Consider the following 18,662-nt stretch of genomic DNA (forward strand, 5'->3'; position numbering starts at 1 on the left):
AAGAATTGATCAGTCATGAATCTGAAAATGAGTAAGCTTCAGTTATTTACCTCAACTCTCTTTGTAAGGCTTGTGCATCTCCTAATCTGCTCTCCTGTTTTAAAGCATTTCACTTAAGTCTTTAGATTTTTAAAATCTTACTTGATCACTAAGTGTTGCGTTCCCTCCTCCCCTGAGGTCTATGCCGATATATTAACATACGTAATTTGTGTAAGGAAGTGGAAATGCAAGATGCAGCTGCAGATTATGTTTCCTGTCAAAAGTCCCGTATGACTCAGACGTTAAAAAAATACTTGATGACCCAAACAAAAACAAGTAGTTACTACTTTGCAATAGGTGTATTTAATAAAATCTTGCTCTTCTGAAAATCTGGTTAGATCTACAGCTTGTTTTTATCAGTACCTAAAGCAATGGAGGTTTTCAATGTGCCTATTTGCAGTGAAATCGGTAAAAACAAACCTTATTTATTTTATTTTAAACTACCCGCTGTGGTGGCCCCTTGTGAATAAAGGAGCAGATGAAAGTAACTTTATGTTATTTAGAACAATGTAGGAGGCAAGTGTAAAAATTAAAGCTGAGTTTAAATACTTGGGGTAAAGAGAGGTAAAGAAGGGCGTCCAGACCAGACAGGGTGAAGTAGAGCAGCAAGTGTGAAAGGGGAGGTGTCAAGGTTTAGAAGACTGCAGTCAGACCTACTATGATTTATTGTACTCACAAACAGACAGGAGACCAGAGCTAAAGGTGTTAACGTGTTCACTGGGGTGGATCGGACTAGACAGAATTCGAAACTTTTACATTTAAGTACACATTTAAATAAAGTTACATCTTATATATGAAGAAAATCCACTTTATGAATTTCTAATAGAGCTAAAATAATGGTCAGATTAATACTAATTGATTTCCCCTAAAATAAAAAAGTATTTTATATAGAAATATTTTTAATATTAATATTTAATTAATATTTAATTAATTTAACTGTTTTATTTCAGGTAGTTTTTTTTTTTTTATCATTTGCGTCATTACGTCATCACGTCGCATAAAGCACTGTGGGTAAAAAAGGGAAGAACGTTGTTTACCATGGCGACGGAGACGCTACCGTTTCTCGTTATCAGACACAAAGTGCCTGTAACGTTGTTTATTTTAATGTACATCGACCTCCTGTGGTGCCAGCCGTTCACCATCCCCTTCAGGACCCCATCAGACTGCGGCGCGGAGGAGTTTTTCGATATTTCGAGTTTGTCGTGTGTGAGGTGCGGTCCAAATCAGCGGCGGAGCACAACAGGTCGGTTAACCTCACCATCATCACACCGCATCACCGGAATCGAGCAAACGACGCCACTTTGAAAATAAAAGTATCTTACCGCTGATCAAATAAAGTTTAAGTCTAACCACAAAGAAGCCAAAGTAAGCTAGGGTGCACGGTGCAAAAATAATGAGCTCAGGAGCTAGCACGCTGCTGAGATAAAGGGGAATGCACGGAGTCTGTTTGACGTTAAGTAAAGTTAGACAGCAGGTTTGAGCTGAAATATAAGTAATGCTGATCAAAGCTGATCACATGCAAATAATATTATTTCAAACAAGAGCACAAAGCAGCCAGCTGCGCTTGGAGAGCACAGGAGGACACAAACACTGCTTTCAGAGGCCTGCTTGCTGTAAGCCTTCTGACTTGTGATAATCTGAGAGGAAGCTAAATAGATGGCTCTTTTATAATTTATAAATGTACATTTTTCAAACTAATGATGGCTTCTAACATGAGTACTCCGTTTTGCCCCAGTTACCATTTGCTGTGTATTCTCAACTACTGTGGATTACTTTGATCATAAAGAAATCTTATTGTAAATTCAACCTTATTTTGTAACATATAGGTCTTCATTTTAGTTGTACTTTTTTTTCCTTCTTTCTTTTAGCTGCTCACCTTAGGGGTCACCAAAGCAGATCATCTACCGCCATCTCACTGTATCCCTTGCATTCTCCTCTGTCACATCAATCCTGCATGTCCTCTCCCATCAATAACCTCTGTGGTCATCTTTTCCTCTTAACCTGCAGCTCCACATTCGGCATTCTTTGTCAAGTGTACCCACTATCCACCATCTGTCCAAACCATCTCAGCCTTGCCTCACTAACTTTGTCTCCAACATTTTAGGTTGTAATTAAACTGTCCTAAATAAAAGATCCCGTTGCATACTTGATCCAAGATCCCAGTTATGAGAAACCTTTGTCATAATTATGAGCTGATATCCAACAGACTATGGCCAAGGATGGGCACGCTTCAGAAAGTGCCTGATATTTCTAAGAAATCTTCGGTATCAAAGTAATCCAGTACATAAATTATTACACATCTAATCCTATGTTCATAATTGACTCAGTTCAGTTTTATTTTTATATTGCCAAATTACAACTACAGTTGCCTCAAAGCAAAGTCCCTACAATACTGGAGAGAAAACCCCAGCAATCAGATGAATCCCTATTAGCAAACACTTGGCGACAATGGGAAGGAAAAACTCTCTTTTAACAGGAAAACACCTCTGTCAGAACCAGGGGTGAGGGGAAGGAGATAAGTAAAAATTAAAAATTCATATATATGTGTGTGTGTGTGTGTGTGTGTGTGTATATATATAAGCTGTCCATACCTGAGGCCTTGGAAACTGCCAAGCAAAGACTCACAGCCTTGGCCAGCCGCTTGAGGAGGTACACCAGAGAGATAGAAGGCAGGAGAATAAACCAGCTGTTCTCCACAGAACCAGCAAAGGTGTACTCTCAGTGGCAAGGGAACAATAAGAGAACAGCACCACCAAGGCTGGAGACGGAGCAATACTGGAAGAGCATATGGGAGAAGGACGCAACCCATAACGGCAAAGCTCAGTGGCTAGTGGATCTGAGGGCAGACCATAGCGACCTCCCTGAACAGGGTCCAGTAACCATCACAGTGGCAGATATCCAAGAAAGGGTCTCCAGTATGAAGAGTTGGACAGCACCAGGGCCCGACATGGTTCACGCCTACTGGCTGAAGAAGCTGACTGCACTCCACGAGCGTCTGGCAGCACAAATGAACCAGCTGCTAGTTAACGAGAGACACCCGGAATGGCTAACCGAAGGTCGGACGGTCCTGATCCCCAAGGACCCCAAGAAGGGACCGGTCCCATCCAACTACCAACCAATTACCTGCCTCAGTATTACATGGAAGCTCCTGTCAGGCATCATATCAGCTAAGATGAACAGGCACATGGGTCAATACATGAGTGGGGCACAGAAAGGGATTGGCAAGAATGCCAGAGGCGCAAAACACCAGCTACTGGTAGACAGAACAGTCAGCCGAGACTGCAAGACCAGACTGACCAACCTGTGCACTGCCTGGATTGATTACAAGAAGGCCTATGACTCAATGCCCCACAGCTGGATACTGGAATGCCTAGAATTGTACAAGATCAACAGGACCCTAAGAGCCTTCATCAGGAACTCAATGGGGATGTGACGTACAACACTAGAGGCCAACTCCAAGCCCATAGCACAAGTCACCATCAAGTGCGGGATCTACCAAGGAGATGCTCTGTCCCCACTGCTGTTCTGCATAAGCCTGAACCCCCTCAGTGAGATCATTAACAAGACTGGCTACGGATACCGACTACAGAACGGAGCAGTTGTCAGCCACCTCCTGTACATGGATGACATCAAGCTGTATGCCAAGAGTGAACAAGACATCGATTCACTGATCCACACTACCAGGCTATACAGCAATGACATTGGAATGTCGTTCGGACTGGAGAAGTGTAGTCGGATGGTAACAAAGAGAGGGAAGGTAGTCAGAACTGAGGGGATTGAACTACCAGAAGGCAACATTGCAGACATAGAGGACAGTTACAAGTACCTGGGGATCCCGAGGCGAATGGGAACCATGAAGAGGCCGCTAGAAAGGCTGCAACCACCAAATACCTGCAGAGGGTCAGGCAAGTCCTGAGGAGTCAGCTGAACGGTAAGAACAAGATCCGGGCCATCAACACCTACGCCCTGCCCGTGATCCGGTACCCTGCTGGGGTAATAGGCTGGCCAAAGGAGGAGCTAGAAGCCACTGACATCAAGACAAGAAAGCTCCTTACCATGCATGGAGGGTTTCACCCCAAGTCCAGCACCCTGAGGCTGTACGCTAAGCGGAAGGAAGGGGGGCCGGGGACTGGTGAGTGTCAGCACCACAGTCCAGGATGAGACAACGAACATCCAAGAATACATTGGGAAGATGGCCCCAACTGACCGAGTGCTCAGTGAATACCTCAGGCAGCAGAAACCCAAGAAAGAGGAGGGAGACGAGGAACCATCATGGAAGGACAGGCCCCTGCACGGTATGTACCACCGGCAGATAGAGGAGGTGGCTGATATCCAGAAATCCTACCAGTGGCTGGACAAAGCTGGACTGAAAGACAGCACAGAGGCACTAATCATGGCAGCACAAGAACAAGCTCGGAGTACAAGATCCATAGAGGCTGGGGTCTATCACACCAGGCAAGACCCCAGGTGCAGGCTGTGTAAAGATGCTCCAGAGACAATCCAGCACATAACAGCAGGGTGCAAGATGCTAGCAGGCAAGGCATACATGGAACGCCATAACCAAGTGGCGGCATAGTGTACAGGAACATCTGTGCCGAGTATAACCTCGAAGTCCCAAGGTCAAAATGGGAGATGCCCCCAAGGGTGGTGGAGAATGACCGAGCTAAGATCCTGTGGGACTTCCAGATACAGACGGACAAAATGGTGACGGCTAACCAACCGGACATAGTGGTGGTAGACAAACAGAAGAAGACGGCCGTAGTGATCGATGTAGCGGTTCCGAATGACAGCAATATCAGGAAGAAGGAACACGAGAAGCTGGAGAAATACCAAGGGCTCAGAGAAGAGCTCGAGAGGATGTGGAGGGTGAAGGTAACGGTGGTCCCCGTGGTAATCGGAGCACTAGGTGCGGTGACTCCCAAGCTAGGCGAGTGGCTCCAGCAGATCCTGGGAACAACATCGGACATCTCTGTCCAGAAGAGCGCAGTCCTGGGAACAGCTAAGATACTGCGCAGGACCCTCAAGCTCCCAGGCCTGTGGTAGAGGACCCGAGCTTGAAGGATAAACCGCCCGCAGGGGGCGTGCTGGGTGGTTTGTTTTTTTTTTGTTTTTTTTTATGTATGTATGTATATATATATATATGTATATATATATATATAACACATTTAAAACAACAACCTTTGACCAAGTTGCTGTATAATTAAGATATTTAAAAGACACAAAAACTCAAGGCATGTTGGTAAACAGAAACATGGCAAAGAGCTTATCTAATGCTTCCCCAAACTTTGTGGGTGTATGATATATGTATAGTACTGTGGAAAAGCTGACCCTCGTTTTGTTTTGTTTTTTGTATTGTCAAATGGGAAAAGATGTATTGATGTATTTTCTCTAGCCATTGCAGGAAACTAGAGGAAGAACAACCTTCCTAAGAGCCCTCTTTTATACTCATTTGTCAGGCACTTCACCTGTTCTCTCTCCTCCCATTTTTTCCCCCTTCTTTCTCTCCTCTTACCAAACACAGCTTGCTTGTTGAGGCCCATCCTAATTTTTCTCCCGTCCTCTCTGACCTCTTACCCACATAATTTAAGGCAAATTCAAGCTCACTTTATCACAATAGTTACATTTTCTTTTTTTCTATGTTGTACACCAACATGATTTGTGCCCATAATCTAGGCAAAAGTCAGGCATTAAAACCATTTTATAACTCAAACCATATTTTCTCATTCATCACATCTTTGTCAAGATGAAGCAGTGAGAAATGTTGAATGTTTTATTCCCTCCTTTTCCCAATCAGACCCTGAAACCATTGAACTCAAAGTGTGAATCCTTTCCCACAAAGTGCCAGCAGGAGCAGCATTATAGTGACACCACATAAATCAAATGTAAGAAGGAAAAAAAGCATAACAGGTAGTGCTTTCACTTTATTACACGATTGCCCAACACTTTAGTTTAACAATAACAAAAGTAACTTAACTGTGTAACTCCGGGAGCTGAACAATGTTATCACATAATAAAATTTAAAAACTGAAGAAATATTTTCTACCTGGGATGTTGTATCCTGTGTCGAGTTTTATTTTTTAACCAGCTGCGAATCAGTGGTTTCCACCCGCCGTTTGCTCTTCCTGTCATATGAAGTGAAGCTACCGAGTGCTACAGCACTTTGTTGAGTAATTTGTTTAGTTTGTGTCGCACATCTCCAGCTGCTCGTATCTCCTCCTCCTGTGCCGTCACACCCTCTATGTACTCATGCGGTGTTTTTTTGCTTCACTTGATGAAACAAGTTTGTCGTTTCCACCTTTAGTGGGGACAGTTTTCTTGGCTGTTTTTGCAAAACATGGAGGTTGTTGTTAACTAAAAATCGGCATCGGTAGCTCGCACGTGGCTCTCGCTTTCAGGCATGTCTTGGTTCGTCTCCCGTTATAGGCACCACAGAAAATAAATTAATGACGTTGCTGTAGCTGATGGTAGTTCTGTGTTCCGAATTCCTTCAATTTTCACAAGATCTCTGACACCACTGACTGAAATACCATTTGATGGGGTGGGGTTTTTTTATGATTGAATGATTCATATGTGAATCATCTAAAAATTGTCGGGTATAAGGATTACACTGAGAAAAACTGAAGAACTATTGTTCAAGGCAGCTTGTAAAAATAATTACAAGAAGATCTGGCTCCTTGGAAGCAAAATATAAAGACATGGGGGGTGCCTCAAGACTTTTGCACAGTACTTAAATTAATAGAGAACTAGACCACAGCAGATTATCTAGACTATGAAAACTCTTTGCTTTTAAAGGAATCCAGCATCAAGGACTTGGTTCTGACTTCTGATTCATACAGTGAGTGACAGTGTGATTAGGGTTAATCTTTTCACATCCGAGTGTGTTTGCCCCTCCTTAACGGCTCATCAGTGCAGTTATGCCATCACTTTCAAAGCCAACAAACAGCACAACAAATTGAAATAAGAATTTGCATATTTCTCCTCAATAATAATTTCTGATGTAGATTATCAGTTTGACACTCAGTAAGTACTTGTAGTTAGGCTTAGGGTTATGACAAAATATGACAGTCTGCTGCTCTGAATTGTTTTCATTTATTTAGCCAGGGGTGGTTTTTATGCTCCAAATGTCTTTTGGCACTTGTTGGCTGCTGATTGAAGAGCTATGCATGGATCAGTGTGGGTTTAGAAGGATACAGGACTACAGGGCTACTTAGGAGCACTGGCAGTGAAAAGTTGGATTCTCATTTCGTTGTCATTTGACCTACAGACAGCATTAAACTTAGAGGGGAAGATAAATGTTGTCCCCTTTTTTTCATTTAAAAAAAAGAAAACTCAGTAGAGGATGTGCAGATCAAAGCTTGTGAAATCACATCCTGTATCCTGTGTATTTGCTCTTTATTCTGTTTGCAGAAACTGCAGAAACAATTCCTTGAGAAAGAACAAAAACACATACAAAAAAGACTGAAGAACACGAGATACATGCAACTAAACCTGCCAATCAAGGAGGATGTGTGCCTGCCATTGTTTTGTGACACATTGTGACAGGGACACTTCCTCGCTTGGTCTTTACTTGTAAAAAAAAACGTATAAAATTCAGATCATTTTGCATGAACACAGTTCACCTACAAGAGGAGACACGAGTATGTCCTCCACCATTTAGTTTGCCTCTCTAACACCGCTAAAGAGCAATGTGATGATGACTTTTTGTATGTAGCATTTCCCTGGTTATTCTTTTTTTGCACCCTCTATTTACATCTAGTATTTTTATTACTACTAGTAAAGAACGAGAGCCTGAGGTTTCAGAATCAGAAAACTTTGCTGTCCGTTTCAAAGCAGTAGAAGTTTGCCTTAAATGTGGCTCTCAGTGTATACCAGTAAAACAGCAAAAAAAGAGAATACAAAACACAGCACAAACACCACATGAAAACACTGTTAAAACATTGTTTAAAACATTTTGGGGGGGTTGTCATTGCATTAATATGTCTGAGCTGAAAGCTATGCAACATTTCCAGTGTTCCCTCAAAGTTTAAATTGTGTTTCTTACTGTTTTCAGGACTGAGCTGTGTCTGCCAGAGTGGATACAAAACTGTCACCACTGATAAAGCGTCCATTTCTTGTGAGAAATGTCTCCCAGACAAACCGGTACGTGTAGTCTTTCACTTTTTTTCCTTTTTTTAAAATTTCATGTAAGATAGTTTGTATCTTAGGTTATGTGAGCTCTTACAGTGCTCTCTGTTTTTGTTTACAGGGCGTCACAAAAGATGGGTTTGGTTGTATTCGCTGTCCAGGAGGCCTCAATAATGACGGAAAGTGCCAGTGCCCCCCTGGTGATGTCCTGGGTGAGTCACTGTTAATAGGAATGCAGTACACAGTGGTACAGTGGTTGGTACTGTCATAGAAGAAGGTAATGTGTTTGAATCTGCCATCCAGCTGGGGACCTTTCTGTGTGGAGTTTGTGTTTTCTTACTGTGCTTGTGCGAGCTCTCTCCAGCTTCATCGCACAGCCTGAAGACATGAAATGTGAATGTGCATGGTTGTCTGTGAACCTGTGTTAGCAACCTGTGCAGAGTAAATCTCCCTCTCAAACTAATAAGCAGTTGATAAATTGAATGGAAAAGCTTAATAATTGTGTATTTGCTGGATGAAAGGTTGAGTGTGGCCTGTTTTTGTTTTTCAGTGGAAAGAGGTCTCAATGGTACCCTCTTGGAAGAGGCCAGGTGTGAAACGTGCGATGAAGACAGTCCTGCTTTGTCAGTACCCAACAGGAATGGAGACAGGTACATATTTTGTCTGAATAAAATCTATTTATTTGAAGAGATTTACATCACAGACTGTACTTTGAATGAAATGGATGATTTCGCTGTTCCACTGTTGCATAGAAAGGCAGCATTAATGATTTTAAAATGTTTATCTAGACGTAGCGTTCTTTTTGTATGCACAGACATTTTTTTTACTCCTGCTAGTTCTGTCTGAGTTGTAGTAAAGTCTGCCTTGACTGCAGATCTTGTTTGTATGGTATGTGAGAAATGGAGTGATACCTAAAATTGCCTTTTAGGTGTGAGAGATGTCTGGCTGCCTACGTTAACACCTCTTGTGCATGTAAATCTCCTAACGTCCCGGTGAGTCCAGACAATCTTGACCCTTTTGCCATCTTAAATATTCCACATCATTAAATTAAGAGGCTCTGGGATTTCATCTGTGGTTATTTTGTAATTTACCTTTCTTTCTCTCTCCCCAGGGAGGAGGTTTATGTTTCCCTCCTGGTATCCTCTCCACCAATGTCAATCCTACTGTCACTTATTCTCAGTTGGTGAGTCTCCTTCTCTCTGATTTCTTGGTAAATTTTCTGATGTTTTTTTTTTCTTTCTTTCTTTCTTTCTTTTTTTTTTTTAACTCTGATCTGTTTTTCCCCTTGCAGAAGTTCAGTGTCCAGTCAGCCTGGTTCCTGGAAAACCTCTACTCCTCTTCCTCAGCTTGCTTTGTAATTCCAAGATCTTATGTATTTTATAAGTAATCCTTTATTGAAAAATCATTGAAAGCAAGTTCAAGTCACATTCCAATATTGTCATAAACAATGTCCCTACTATGTCACTTGTCACATGTGATTTTTTTAAAGCCAACCCCTGAGGTGGCTTTTAAAATACGTGTAATGTGCTGAGTTATGAGTGCTGTGTGCCGGTATTATTCTGATGTATTTATTAGTGCTGTGTAAACAAGTCGTGTTCCTACAGGGCTTCTCCAACCTGACAGCGTGTCAGGCTCTTGGAAACATGTGTGTGATGAACATGCACTCTTTCAGCAGTGCATCTACAGATGCCTGTGGACTCTTCAACACCATCTTCAGATTCATGGGTGCTCTGAGCTCAACCCAAGGCATTTCTTACTGGTAATCATGTATAAATTATGTGACCTTTCCGTAAACATGAATGAATCCTGTTGTAGTTTACCCTGAGTGAATGCTCACAACTCTTCAGGAGAGCTAATCTGCCGTGGCTTTATTACGGGGATGAACCAGGACTTGCCAGTCGCATGCAGACTGATCCTGTTCCAATTGGGTTTAGCTTCAGAGGTAAAAACAAGGTGAGTGACTGACTTTAAGCCTCTTCAAATTAAAACAGAATAGTAATAAAAAGAACTGTGAGAGAAAATAATAGCATTACATAAACATTTCTTGGCACCTTAAATTGTGATGTAAAATTAAAAAGCTAAATTTTCTTTTAATTGACTTTTTTGTTGTGTGTGTTTTTGTCAGAACACAGACTTTAGACTGCTTGCTGCTGTCTACGATGTCAGAGGAGAGTTCCTCAGATGGGAGCAAGTAGGAGGACAAAATCTGCAGGTAAAACCCATTGAATACTTACTCTACAGCACAGCCCCTTAGAAAATTAGACCTACCTGCAGAGGCTGTTAAAGAGGCAAATCCTCAAAGTGTCCAAATGTCTTTGCACCAAAAACTTGTAGTGACTTTTTAAGTTAGCACATATTATTTGAATGGGTGTAAAATGTAAAACAAAGATTAATTAATATTTACTGGCCACTTTTTTATGTACAATAAGTCAATCACATGGCAGCAGCATAGTGCATTTTGGCAGGTTGACATGGTCAAGACAACCTGCTGGAAAATAAACAGAGCATTACAATGAGAAAGAAAGGTGAAATGACTTTGAAAGCAGCATGGTTGTTGACCACAATGTACCCATCTTCTGATGGCTGCTTCCAGTAGGCTAACATGCCATATTACAAAGCCAAACTGGTTTCTTCAACATAACAACCAGTTATGGTGTTATGTGGAGGCCATTTGAGTACAGTGAACTCACTGTACTCAAATGGCCTCCACAGTCACCAGATCTCAATCCAGTAGAGCGCTTTTGGGATGTGGTGGAACCAGAGATTCACATCATGTATTATCAGCCAATACATTTGCAGCAACTGTGCGATGCTGTCATGTCAATATGGACCAAAATCTCTGCGGGATGATTCCAGCACCTTGTCGAATTTGTGCCATGAAGAATTAAGACTGTTTAAAGTGTCCAGTGAATGTAAATTGTAATTGTAAATTGGGACATTTTGTGAGTTTATTATTAATAAGAAAACGAAACAGTGAATATTTCCCTTTTAATGTTGGTTTTTGTTTATCTGTAAAGACGTCTAATTGTATTGCAGATTGTTGTCTTGCGATGTATTGAGTGTAACAGAATCACTGTGTCATGATGTTATCCTTTACATGAAGTATTCCGATAGTTTTGTTAACTTTTTCTGTGATTCCCACTTAAGTAAAAGAGTTTTTCCATGTTAAGCATGTTGTCTTCTTCCCCTCCTCGCTCTTTTAGCTTTGTCCACAGCCAAAAACCAAACAGGCAGCAGCCTTCAGCTTTGGGACAGCTTACAAAGAAAGTGTGAGTTTCTTTTATTTCACTTGACTCAGAGAAATAATACATACTCTCTAAAATGCTGAGTGGTAATATAAGCTGTCTCTGTGTCCGCAGTGTGTTCTCTCAGTAGCACAGCTGTTTGCCACCCACCCCGAACCGTTGTTCTATGACGTCTTCCTGGACCTCGGTGGAGGAGCAAACACAAAACTTCTACCCCTGCCCACACTGATCCAGAACCAGCAATACAATGGACGATTCATCAACCAAGGTTGGATTTATATAGACTGTTGTGAAAAAGCATTTGCCCCCTTACAAACACTTACATGTTTCCGATCATCAAGCAAAATTTAATCAAAGGTAGACAGAGTAAATACAAAATTAAGTTTTTAAATGATGGTTTATTAAAGGGGAAAAAAAGCTATCCAACCTTACTTGGCACTGTGTCAGAATTATTTTGTGTTTACTCAGGTTATCTTCTTCTGATTAAAATTTGTTTGATGACCTGAAACACATAAGTGTAACAAATATGCAACAAAAAATAAGAAGGAGGGGGGTAAATTCTTTTTCACAGCTATAAGTGTGTTTTTGCTTGCATTCCTTAGAAAAATTTTGTTTTTATACAGAGAGCATGAACAACTGGTACTTCTCTCGACGAATGTTTCTCGTCGACACCCTGAGCGGAAGAGAAAAGAGCACAAGTTCTCAGCCTAAAGTCATCCGTGTAGCCAGCAGTGTTAAAATAAGGTAGGCTTCCGCTGTGGAAATAAGGAAACTCATGTTCTTTATAAGTTCTTACTGATGGTTTTGCTGGTGTTGATGAGACGTGTTTGGTAGGTTTCAGTTGGTTCCACGAACCCAGGAAGGGAAGGTGTTCCCCCCTCTAATGACTGTGACCTACACAGATGTTCTCATCACAGATCTCAACGCTCAAACTGTGGCTGTGAGTGTATTGCACACTCACAGATTGTTGAGGACCTCCGACATAATTATGCTTCAGTTTAAAGCTTAATTTTGACGATTACACCTAATTCCTTGATCTCAGTTGTTAAGTTTGACTAAATTAGTTGATTTGTTTATCTCAAAGCAAGTTTTTGAGTGTTTGCACTGAATTAATTTGTGTTCTTCTAGACAACCTTTGCTGTAGAGTATGAGATGGATCAGAGTGAGGCTCGCTTAAAGACAGATGTGAGTAAAAGTTTGAAAGAAATGTTGATGAAACATAGAGGAGGAGTTCTTGTACGCGGCTGCTGTTACAGCACAAAGCGATGCAGGATCAACTCTGATTTTTTTTTGTGCTTAGATTGCTCTGGGTGTGTTGGGTGGGGTGGCCGTGCTCTACTCCCTGCTGAAGACCATCAGCTGGAAGAGGAGGATTGCATCTTCCCTCATTGATCTGGAGGTACGGTGCCTTTATCGTTTAATCTACTTCAGAACTATCTGTTGCTGTAACCACATGAAGTAATGTTGGTTTCTCCTGTCTTGCTTCAGACAATGGTGAAGTTTCTGTTGTTTTATGCTGGTGACCTGGCCAATGTTTTCTTTGCTGTCACTGTGGGAACTGGACTCTACTGGCTTATCTTTTACAAGGTATGTCTCATTCCCTTAAACAGCAAGTCTTTCTTTTATAGGATTATTTTATATTCTTGTGAGCTCTTTAATATGAATGTCAATGTCTCCTTTCTCTAGTTTTTTTCCACTTCAGTCTTTTTGCATGGCTTTTAACAGCTTTTCTTTTCTTCTCTCCACTCTTTAGACATTAAAGGCGAGTCTTTTTCCTCCTCTACCTTTCCTTATCAGCACTGTTAATATTTAGATGTAGTGATTGCTGGCTGCTTTCTGGTACTTATTTGGGTCTGTGTCTGCTTAGGCCCAACGGTTTGTGTCAGTCCTGTTACCACTGCCGGCTCAGGAGGAGCAGTTTGTGACATACATCGGCTGCGCCTTTGCTCTAAAGGTTAGATACCAGCTGAGCAGATATAACAATGAGCAGTATCCTTGCTGAAAACTAGATGGTAGGCTTCAACCTGGAATACTGAAAATGTGTTATTTGGTGTGATTGTGTCCAGGCTGTCCAGTTTCTCCATAAGCTGGCCCTGCAGGTGACGGTTGATATATTTCTCATTGACTGGGAGAGGCCACGAACTAAAACTAACAGATCTGTGCCAGGTATCAACATGCTTACTTTTAGCTTCATAAGTGGTAAATGACTAGTTGCTTAAAATAATTCTCCACATTGACTACTGTTTCAGTGAGTGGCGAGTCGAAACATGACACCTCGCCGGTCAGCATCTGGAGGACTTATTTTGTGGCCAATGAATGGAACGAGATTCAGACCATCCGCAAGATCAGTCCGACTTTTCAGATCATGGCTGTGCTTTTCTTCCTTGAGGTACATCTCCCACAATTATGGACCCTTAGTTCATTTTGCAGCTTTTGCTACATTTCAAATTCTTCTTGCTGACATGCCATCCTGCCTTATCTAGGTGCTGGGCTTCTCTAACCTGGCCTTGAGGGACCCCTGGTCAAATTTACAGCGATCTCCCGAAGAATACACCCCCTCATACAGCCTGACGCTGCGCTATGGTGTGGCAGCCACACTGTGGCTGTGCATTGGACTTCTGCAGGTGCACAGCCTCCATTTGCTCACTTAACTTTTCTTTCCTTCACAATCCATTTTCACCTCGTTCTTTCATAACATATGAGTGAAATGTACCCCTATGAACCCCTTGTAAAAGATGTCCTTTAAACCCTACAGGTGATTTTCTTCACTGTGTTTTATGCACACTTTGTGGAGGACAAAATCCGTCAGTTTGTAGATCTCTGCTCAGTCAGTAATGTAAGTAGCGCGCATTACATGAAACCATTTTTCCTGTCTTTATGGCTTGGATAAACATTTTTCTTTCTTTTTTTCTGTGCAGATTTCTGTGTTTATCTTATCATATCGCTGCTTTGGCTACTACATTCATGGCCGTTCAGTTCATGGACATGCAGATACAAACATGGAGGAAATGAACAACAATTTGAGGAGAGAAGCCGTATGTACACCAACAGGCTTTTAGTCTACTTCTCACTAGTGTCTTCAGCTGACTTATGTGATTTTATTTATTATTTATTTTTTATTTTTTTAAGGAGTCACTGTGTGCTCAGAGGGGTTTACTCCCCAACACGGAAGTCCAGACCTTTCAGGTGTCTCTTACCGGCCGTCTGGGGTTGCAGTATAAAAGGATACAGGAATCAATCAGCAGGGTAAGTCCTGACCACGGTCATGTCTGCACCTCAGCTATGAATGGTCTGTTTAATGGTACTGTTTGTCTGCAGACTGATCAGTACAGCTGCCCAGCCCTCTAATAAGAGAGAAGAAAATGTGTTTAAAGCAGTTGTCTGAATTGAACTTGACAGACAGCCATGGATTTACTTTTATTTGGCTTCTTTTCTTTGCATATCTTTGCATATCACTGCACAGTGTTCTGGTAGAAATTGGTTTTACACAAATCGTATAAAATGTGGTTCCCAGGGTTGAAAACTGAAGCCAACTTTAAGCTTGCATTCTTTTTTAAGGCCACCAGAGGGTGAGAGATGTGGTTGTAAAAAGTTTATGGGAAATAGACCCTCCGTCCAAACCTCCCTAAACACTTTCCTGTTCACTTTTAAGGTCTCAGTCACTGACTTCAGGTCATACTGACTAAAACATTCAGTGTGTTTTGTATCTTTGAGTCATTCTAAGTTTCAGGAAGGGTGTTTTATGTCTGTGAAGGCTCTCAGTCATCCAGGACATTGTGGTCTAAGGAGCTTGAAAAGGAAAGCGTCTGGACTTCTTTAAGTTGCTTGAAGACGTTTCACCTCTCATCCGAGAAGCTTCTTCAGTTCTAAGGGTCAAATGGTGGAGAGTCCCAGATTTAAGCCCTGTGGGAGTTTCCCCCCAAGAGGGGCAATGGACCCCCTAATGATCCTCTACCTAATCACATGAGCCAAGGTGTGAAAACAGTGGCTCTTCTAACGTAGAAGAGCCACCTCCACGGGACAAGACTCGGTGGTCCATCTGCATCTAAAGGACAAAGGTCACTCTTTCGAGGATGCCAATGTTCGCATTTTGCACAGAGAAGACAGATGGTTTGAAAGAGGAGTGAAAGAAGCCATCTTATGTCCACTGTGAATGACCATCTTTGAACAGAGGTGGTGGTTTACGACACCAACTGTCTGCCATCTATAATCCAGTTCTGAGATCCCTTCCCAGGCGCCTTAACGCCCACTCACATCCTGGGCCGTTTGACCTCAGGAAATCACATGATAGGGTGGGAGGAGTTTTCGCAATGAGCTCACCCGAAACCTTGGCTGATTGTGACCTACACCCGTTTTCATACCTTGGCTTAAATCTGGGACTCTCCACCATTCGACCCTAGAACTAAAGAAGCTTCTCAGATGAGAGGTGAAACGCCTTCAAGCAACTTAAAGAAGTCCAGGCGCTTTTCTTTCCAAGCTCCTAAGAAGAAGAGTGTTTTAGCATTGACAGTGAGCTGGAAATGACAAGTCGTTAACCAATGAGCATCCGATTTAATAGTCAGATCCACCCCTCACTCGCCACATCTGATTTCAAAACACCAAGATGGCAACAGGACTCCCCAAACAAGTGGGCGACATCACGGTTAGCTACGCCCGTGTTTTATACTGTCTGTGGTGTTGCATTAAACTATCACACGGACTAATTTTAGCTTCAGGTGATGTCTTTGCAGTACAACTCATAAACATTTTGGATTTGAAGTCAAAGCAGTGGTTTTCTTGTTTTTTTTTCTCAGAGCTTTTATCAGTTTGGTAACTTTTATTTATAAGTGCCTTTAACGGAGTTGATTGTGTCCTGTCCTCCAGAGGAACCAGCCATCACGGCTAACAGACGCATCCGCGCTCAGCTCGCTCGAGCCACACTTCAAAGCTTACCAGGCCATGAACCACTTCCTGGGATCTGTTATTGACCATGTTAGTACAAACACTCAAGAATAAACTCACTCAGCAAACTAAAAGCAGCAGAGTTTGATCTGACCTGATTCTGTTAGAACAGTTTGCTTATTTCTGTCTTATGTCGTATCATTTAAAAAGGCCCACTCTGACATGGACTACATAGTGAAGGACAAGCTGATGTTTGAGAATGTCATAGGGATGGAGTTCCTTGAACCCACTGAGAAGAGCATCTTTTACAATGGTGATGGTCTGGGCCAGAGTACATTTCAGTTTGTTTGTCTCCGCCTACGTGTGTGTACATGATGTCTGTTTGCACTTCTCGTGGCAGATGAGGCGCACACCTTCAGTAACGTGCTGTATTATGGAAACGAGGCCACACTGCTGATCTTTGACACCTTGTTCTTCTGTGTCGTCGACCTTGGATCCCAGAGTTTCGTGCTTGCAGCTGTGCTTACATACGTGCAGCAAGTGGTCAGTATTTGTTGTCTGTACTGCATGTTCTCAGCACTGCCTAAAAAGTACTCGCAGTAATCAACCATCTCGTTCTTTACAGATATTTCGCTTTTTGCGTAACAGTTTGGGAAGGAAGAACCTCGCCAACAAGACTCTGGTGGACGAGAGGTTCCTAATTTAAAATTTGTCGCTAAATAGTTGATATCATCTTTGTTAATTAGCTGCATTTCTTTCACAGATGTTTACTGTTTACAGATTCTGTCCTTTTTTGGACTTCTTTTAATAAGTGGTTCTGTAATAAGTGGTTTTCACTGCAGATTTTGATGTAAATATTCAAATTTTTTGACATATTTTTGATGTTTTTGTATTGATTAAATGTTTTTATGACATGAAAATCATCTTGTTCTGACATTGTTTTTATTTTATTTTATTTATTAGGTAAAGAATAGTACGTATCCAGTAGCTATATAAACAAAGGATGATGTGCATGCTCATATTCTTTTGAACCCAATATTATTTATAACACAATATATTTAACATCTCTGGGTATGTTGGTGGAAATTTGTTGACAGTAAGCAACACTATTACATGTCACCATTGGATTTTAGATGAATCAAACATGCTCATAGATTTAAAAAATCAGTCTGCTTATTTTATTCCATTAGAAATATATGTTTGTGGGGGGGGTTTGTTTTATTTTGTTCATACAGTGGCTTGCAAAATATTCGGCCCCCTTGAATTTTTCCACATTTTGTCACATTACAGCCACAAACATGAATCGATTTTATTGGAATTCCACGTGAAAGACCAATACAAAGTGATGTACATGTGAGAAGTGGAACGAAAATCATACATGATTCCAAACATTTTTTTACAAATAAATAACTGAAAAGTGGGGTGTGCGTCATTATTCAGCCCCCTGAGTCAATACTTTGTAGAACCACCTTTTGCTGCAATTCCAGCTGCCAGTCTTTTAGGGTATGTCTCTACCAGCTTTGCACATCTAGAGACTGAAATCCTTGCCCATTCTTCTTTGCAAGACAGCTCCAGCTCAGTCAGATTAGGTGGACAGCGTTTGTGAACAGCAGTTTTCAGATCTTGCCACAGATTCTCGATTGGATTTAGATCTGGACTTTGACTGGGCCATTCTAACACATGGGTATGTTTTGTTTTAAACCATTCCATTGTTGCCCTGGCTTTATGTTTAGGGTCGTTGTCCTGCTGGAAGGTGAACCTCTGCCCCAGTCTCAAGTCTTTTGCAGACTCCAAGAGGTTTTCTTCCAAGATTGCCCTGTATTTGGCTCCATCCATCTTCCCATCAGCTCTGACCAGCTTCCCTGTCCCTGCTGAAGAGAAGCACCCCCAGAGCATGATGCTGCCACCACCATATTTGACAGTGGGGATGGTGTGTTCAGAGTGATGTGCAGTGTTAGTTTTCCGCCACACATAGTGTTTTGCATTTTGGCCAAAAAGTTCCATTTTGGTCTCATCTGAGCAGAGCACCTTCTTCCACATGTTTGCTGTGTCCCCCACATGACTTGTGGCAAACTGCAAACGGGACTTCTTATGGTTTTCTGTTAACAATGGCTTTCTTCTTGCCACTCTTCAATAAAGGCCAACTTTGTGCAGTGCACGACTAATAGTTGTCCTATGGACAGATTCCCCCACCTGAGCTGTAGATCTCTGCAGCTCGTCCAGAGTCACCATGGGCCTCTTGGCTGCATTTCTGATCAGCGCTCTCCTTGTTCGGCCTGTGAGTTTAGGTGGATGGCCTTGTCTTGGTAGGTTTACAGTTGTGCCATACTCCTTCCATTTCTGAATGATCGCTTGAACAGTGCTCCGTGGGAT

The 18,662-nt window shown here is 41.9% G+C and overlaps 2 protein-coding genes across 2 annotated transcripts in view; one reads left to right on the forward strand and one right to left on the reverse strand.

The window, feature by feature from the left end:
* Positions 1-6,192, reverse strand: part of tex10 (testis expressed 10) — a 35,194-nt gene extending 29,002 nt beyond the window's left edge. Inside the window, exon 1 of the mRNA XM_039619410.1 lies at positions 6,083-6,192. The gene's annotated coding sequence lies outside the window, so the exon portion shown is untranslated. The remainder of the gene's footprint in view (positions 1-6,082) is intronic.
* tmem67 (transmembrane protein 67) lies at positions 1,038-17,209 on the forward strand. The gene is made up of 28 exons (XM_031753986.2): positions 1,038-1,282; positions 8,090-8,178; positions 8,285-8,375; positions 8,714-8,813; positions 9,092-9,155; positions 9,275-9,346; positions 9,455-9,517; positions 9,768-9,922; positions 10,011-10,116; positions 10,289-10,375; positions 11,367-11,432; positions 11,523-11,676; positions 12,032-12,152; positions 12,243-12,348; positions 12,537-12,593; positions 12,709-12,807; positions 12,897-12,995; positions 13,276-13,362; positions 13,475-13,574; positions 13,658-13,797; positions 13,892-14,032; positions 14,164-14,244; positions 14,327-14,443; positions 14,538-14,654; positions 16,272-16,379; positions 16,500-16,602; positions 16,690-16,832; positions 16,915-17,209. Exons 1-28 carry the CDS (start codon positions 1,078-1,080, stop codon positions 16,993-16,995), a joined length of 2,952 nt encoding a protein of 983 aa, XP_031609846.1. The 5' UTR covers positions 1,038-1,077; the 3' UTR covers positions 16,996-17,209.
* Positions 17,210-18,662: the final 1,453 nt, after the last annotated feature.

The sequence above is a fragment of the Oreochromis aureus genome, linkage group 11, assembly GCF_013358895.1.
Source record: "Oreochromis aureus strain Israel breed Guangdong linkage group 11, ZZ_aureus, whole genome shotgun sequence".
In the NCBI taxonomy this organism is placed as follows: domain Eukaryota; kingdom Metazoa; phylum Chordata; class Actinopteri; order Cichliformes; family Cichlidae; genus Oreochromis; species Oreochromis aureus.

What these genes read in the sequence shown, in the direction of transcription:
- tmem67 (XM_031753986.2), top strand. Translation starts at nt 1,078, where the DNA reads ATGGCGACGGAGACGCTACCGTTTCTCGTTATCAGACACAAAGTGCCT. An exon ending in TCAGCGGCGGAGCACAACAG is followed by an intron (nt 1,283 to 8,089) that starts GTCGGTTAACCT and finishes TACTGTTTTCAG; the next exon opens with GACTGAGCTGTGTCTGCCAG. An exon ending in TTACATACGTGCAGCAAGTG is followed by an intron (nt 16,833 to 16,914) that starts GTCAGTATTTGT and finishes CGTTCTTTACAG; the next exon opens with ATATTTCGCTTTTTGCGTAA.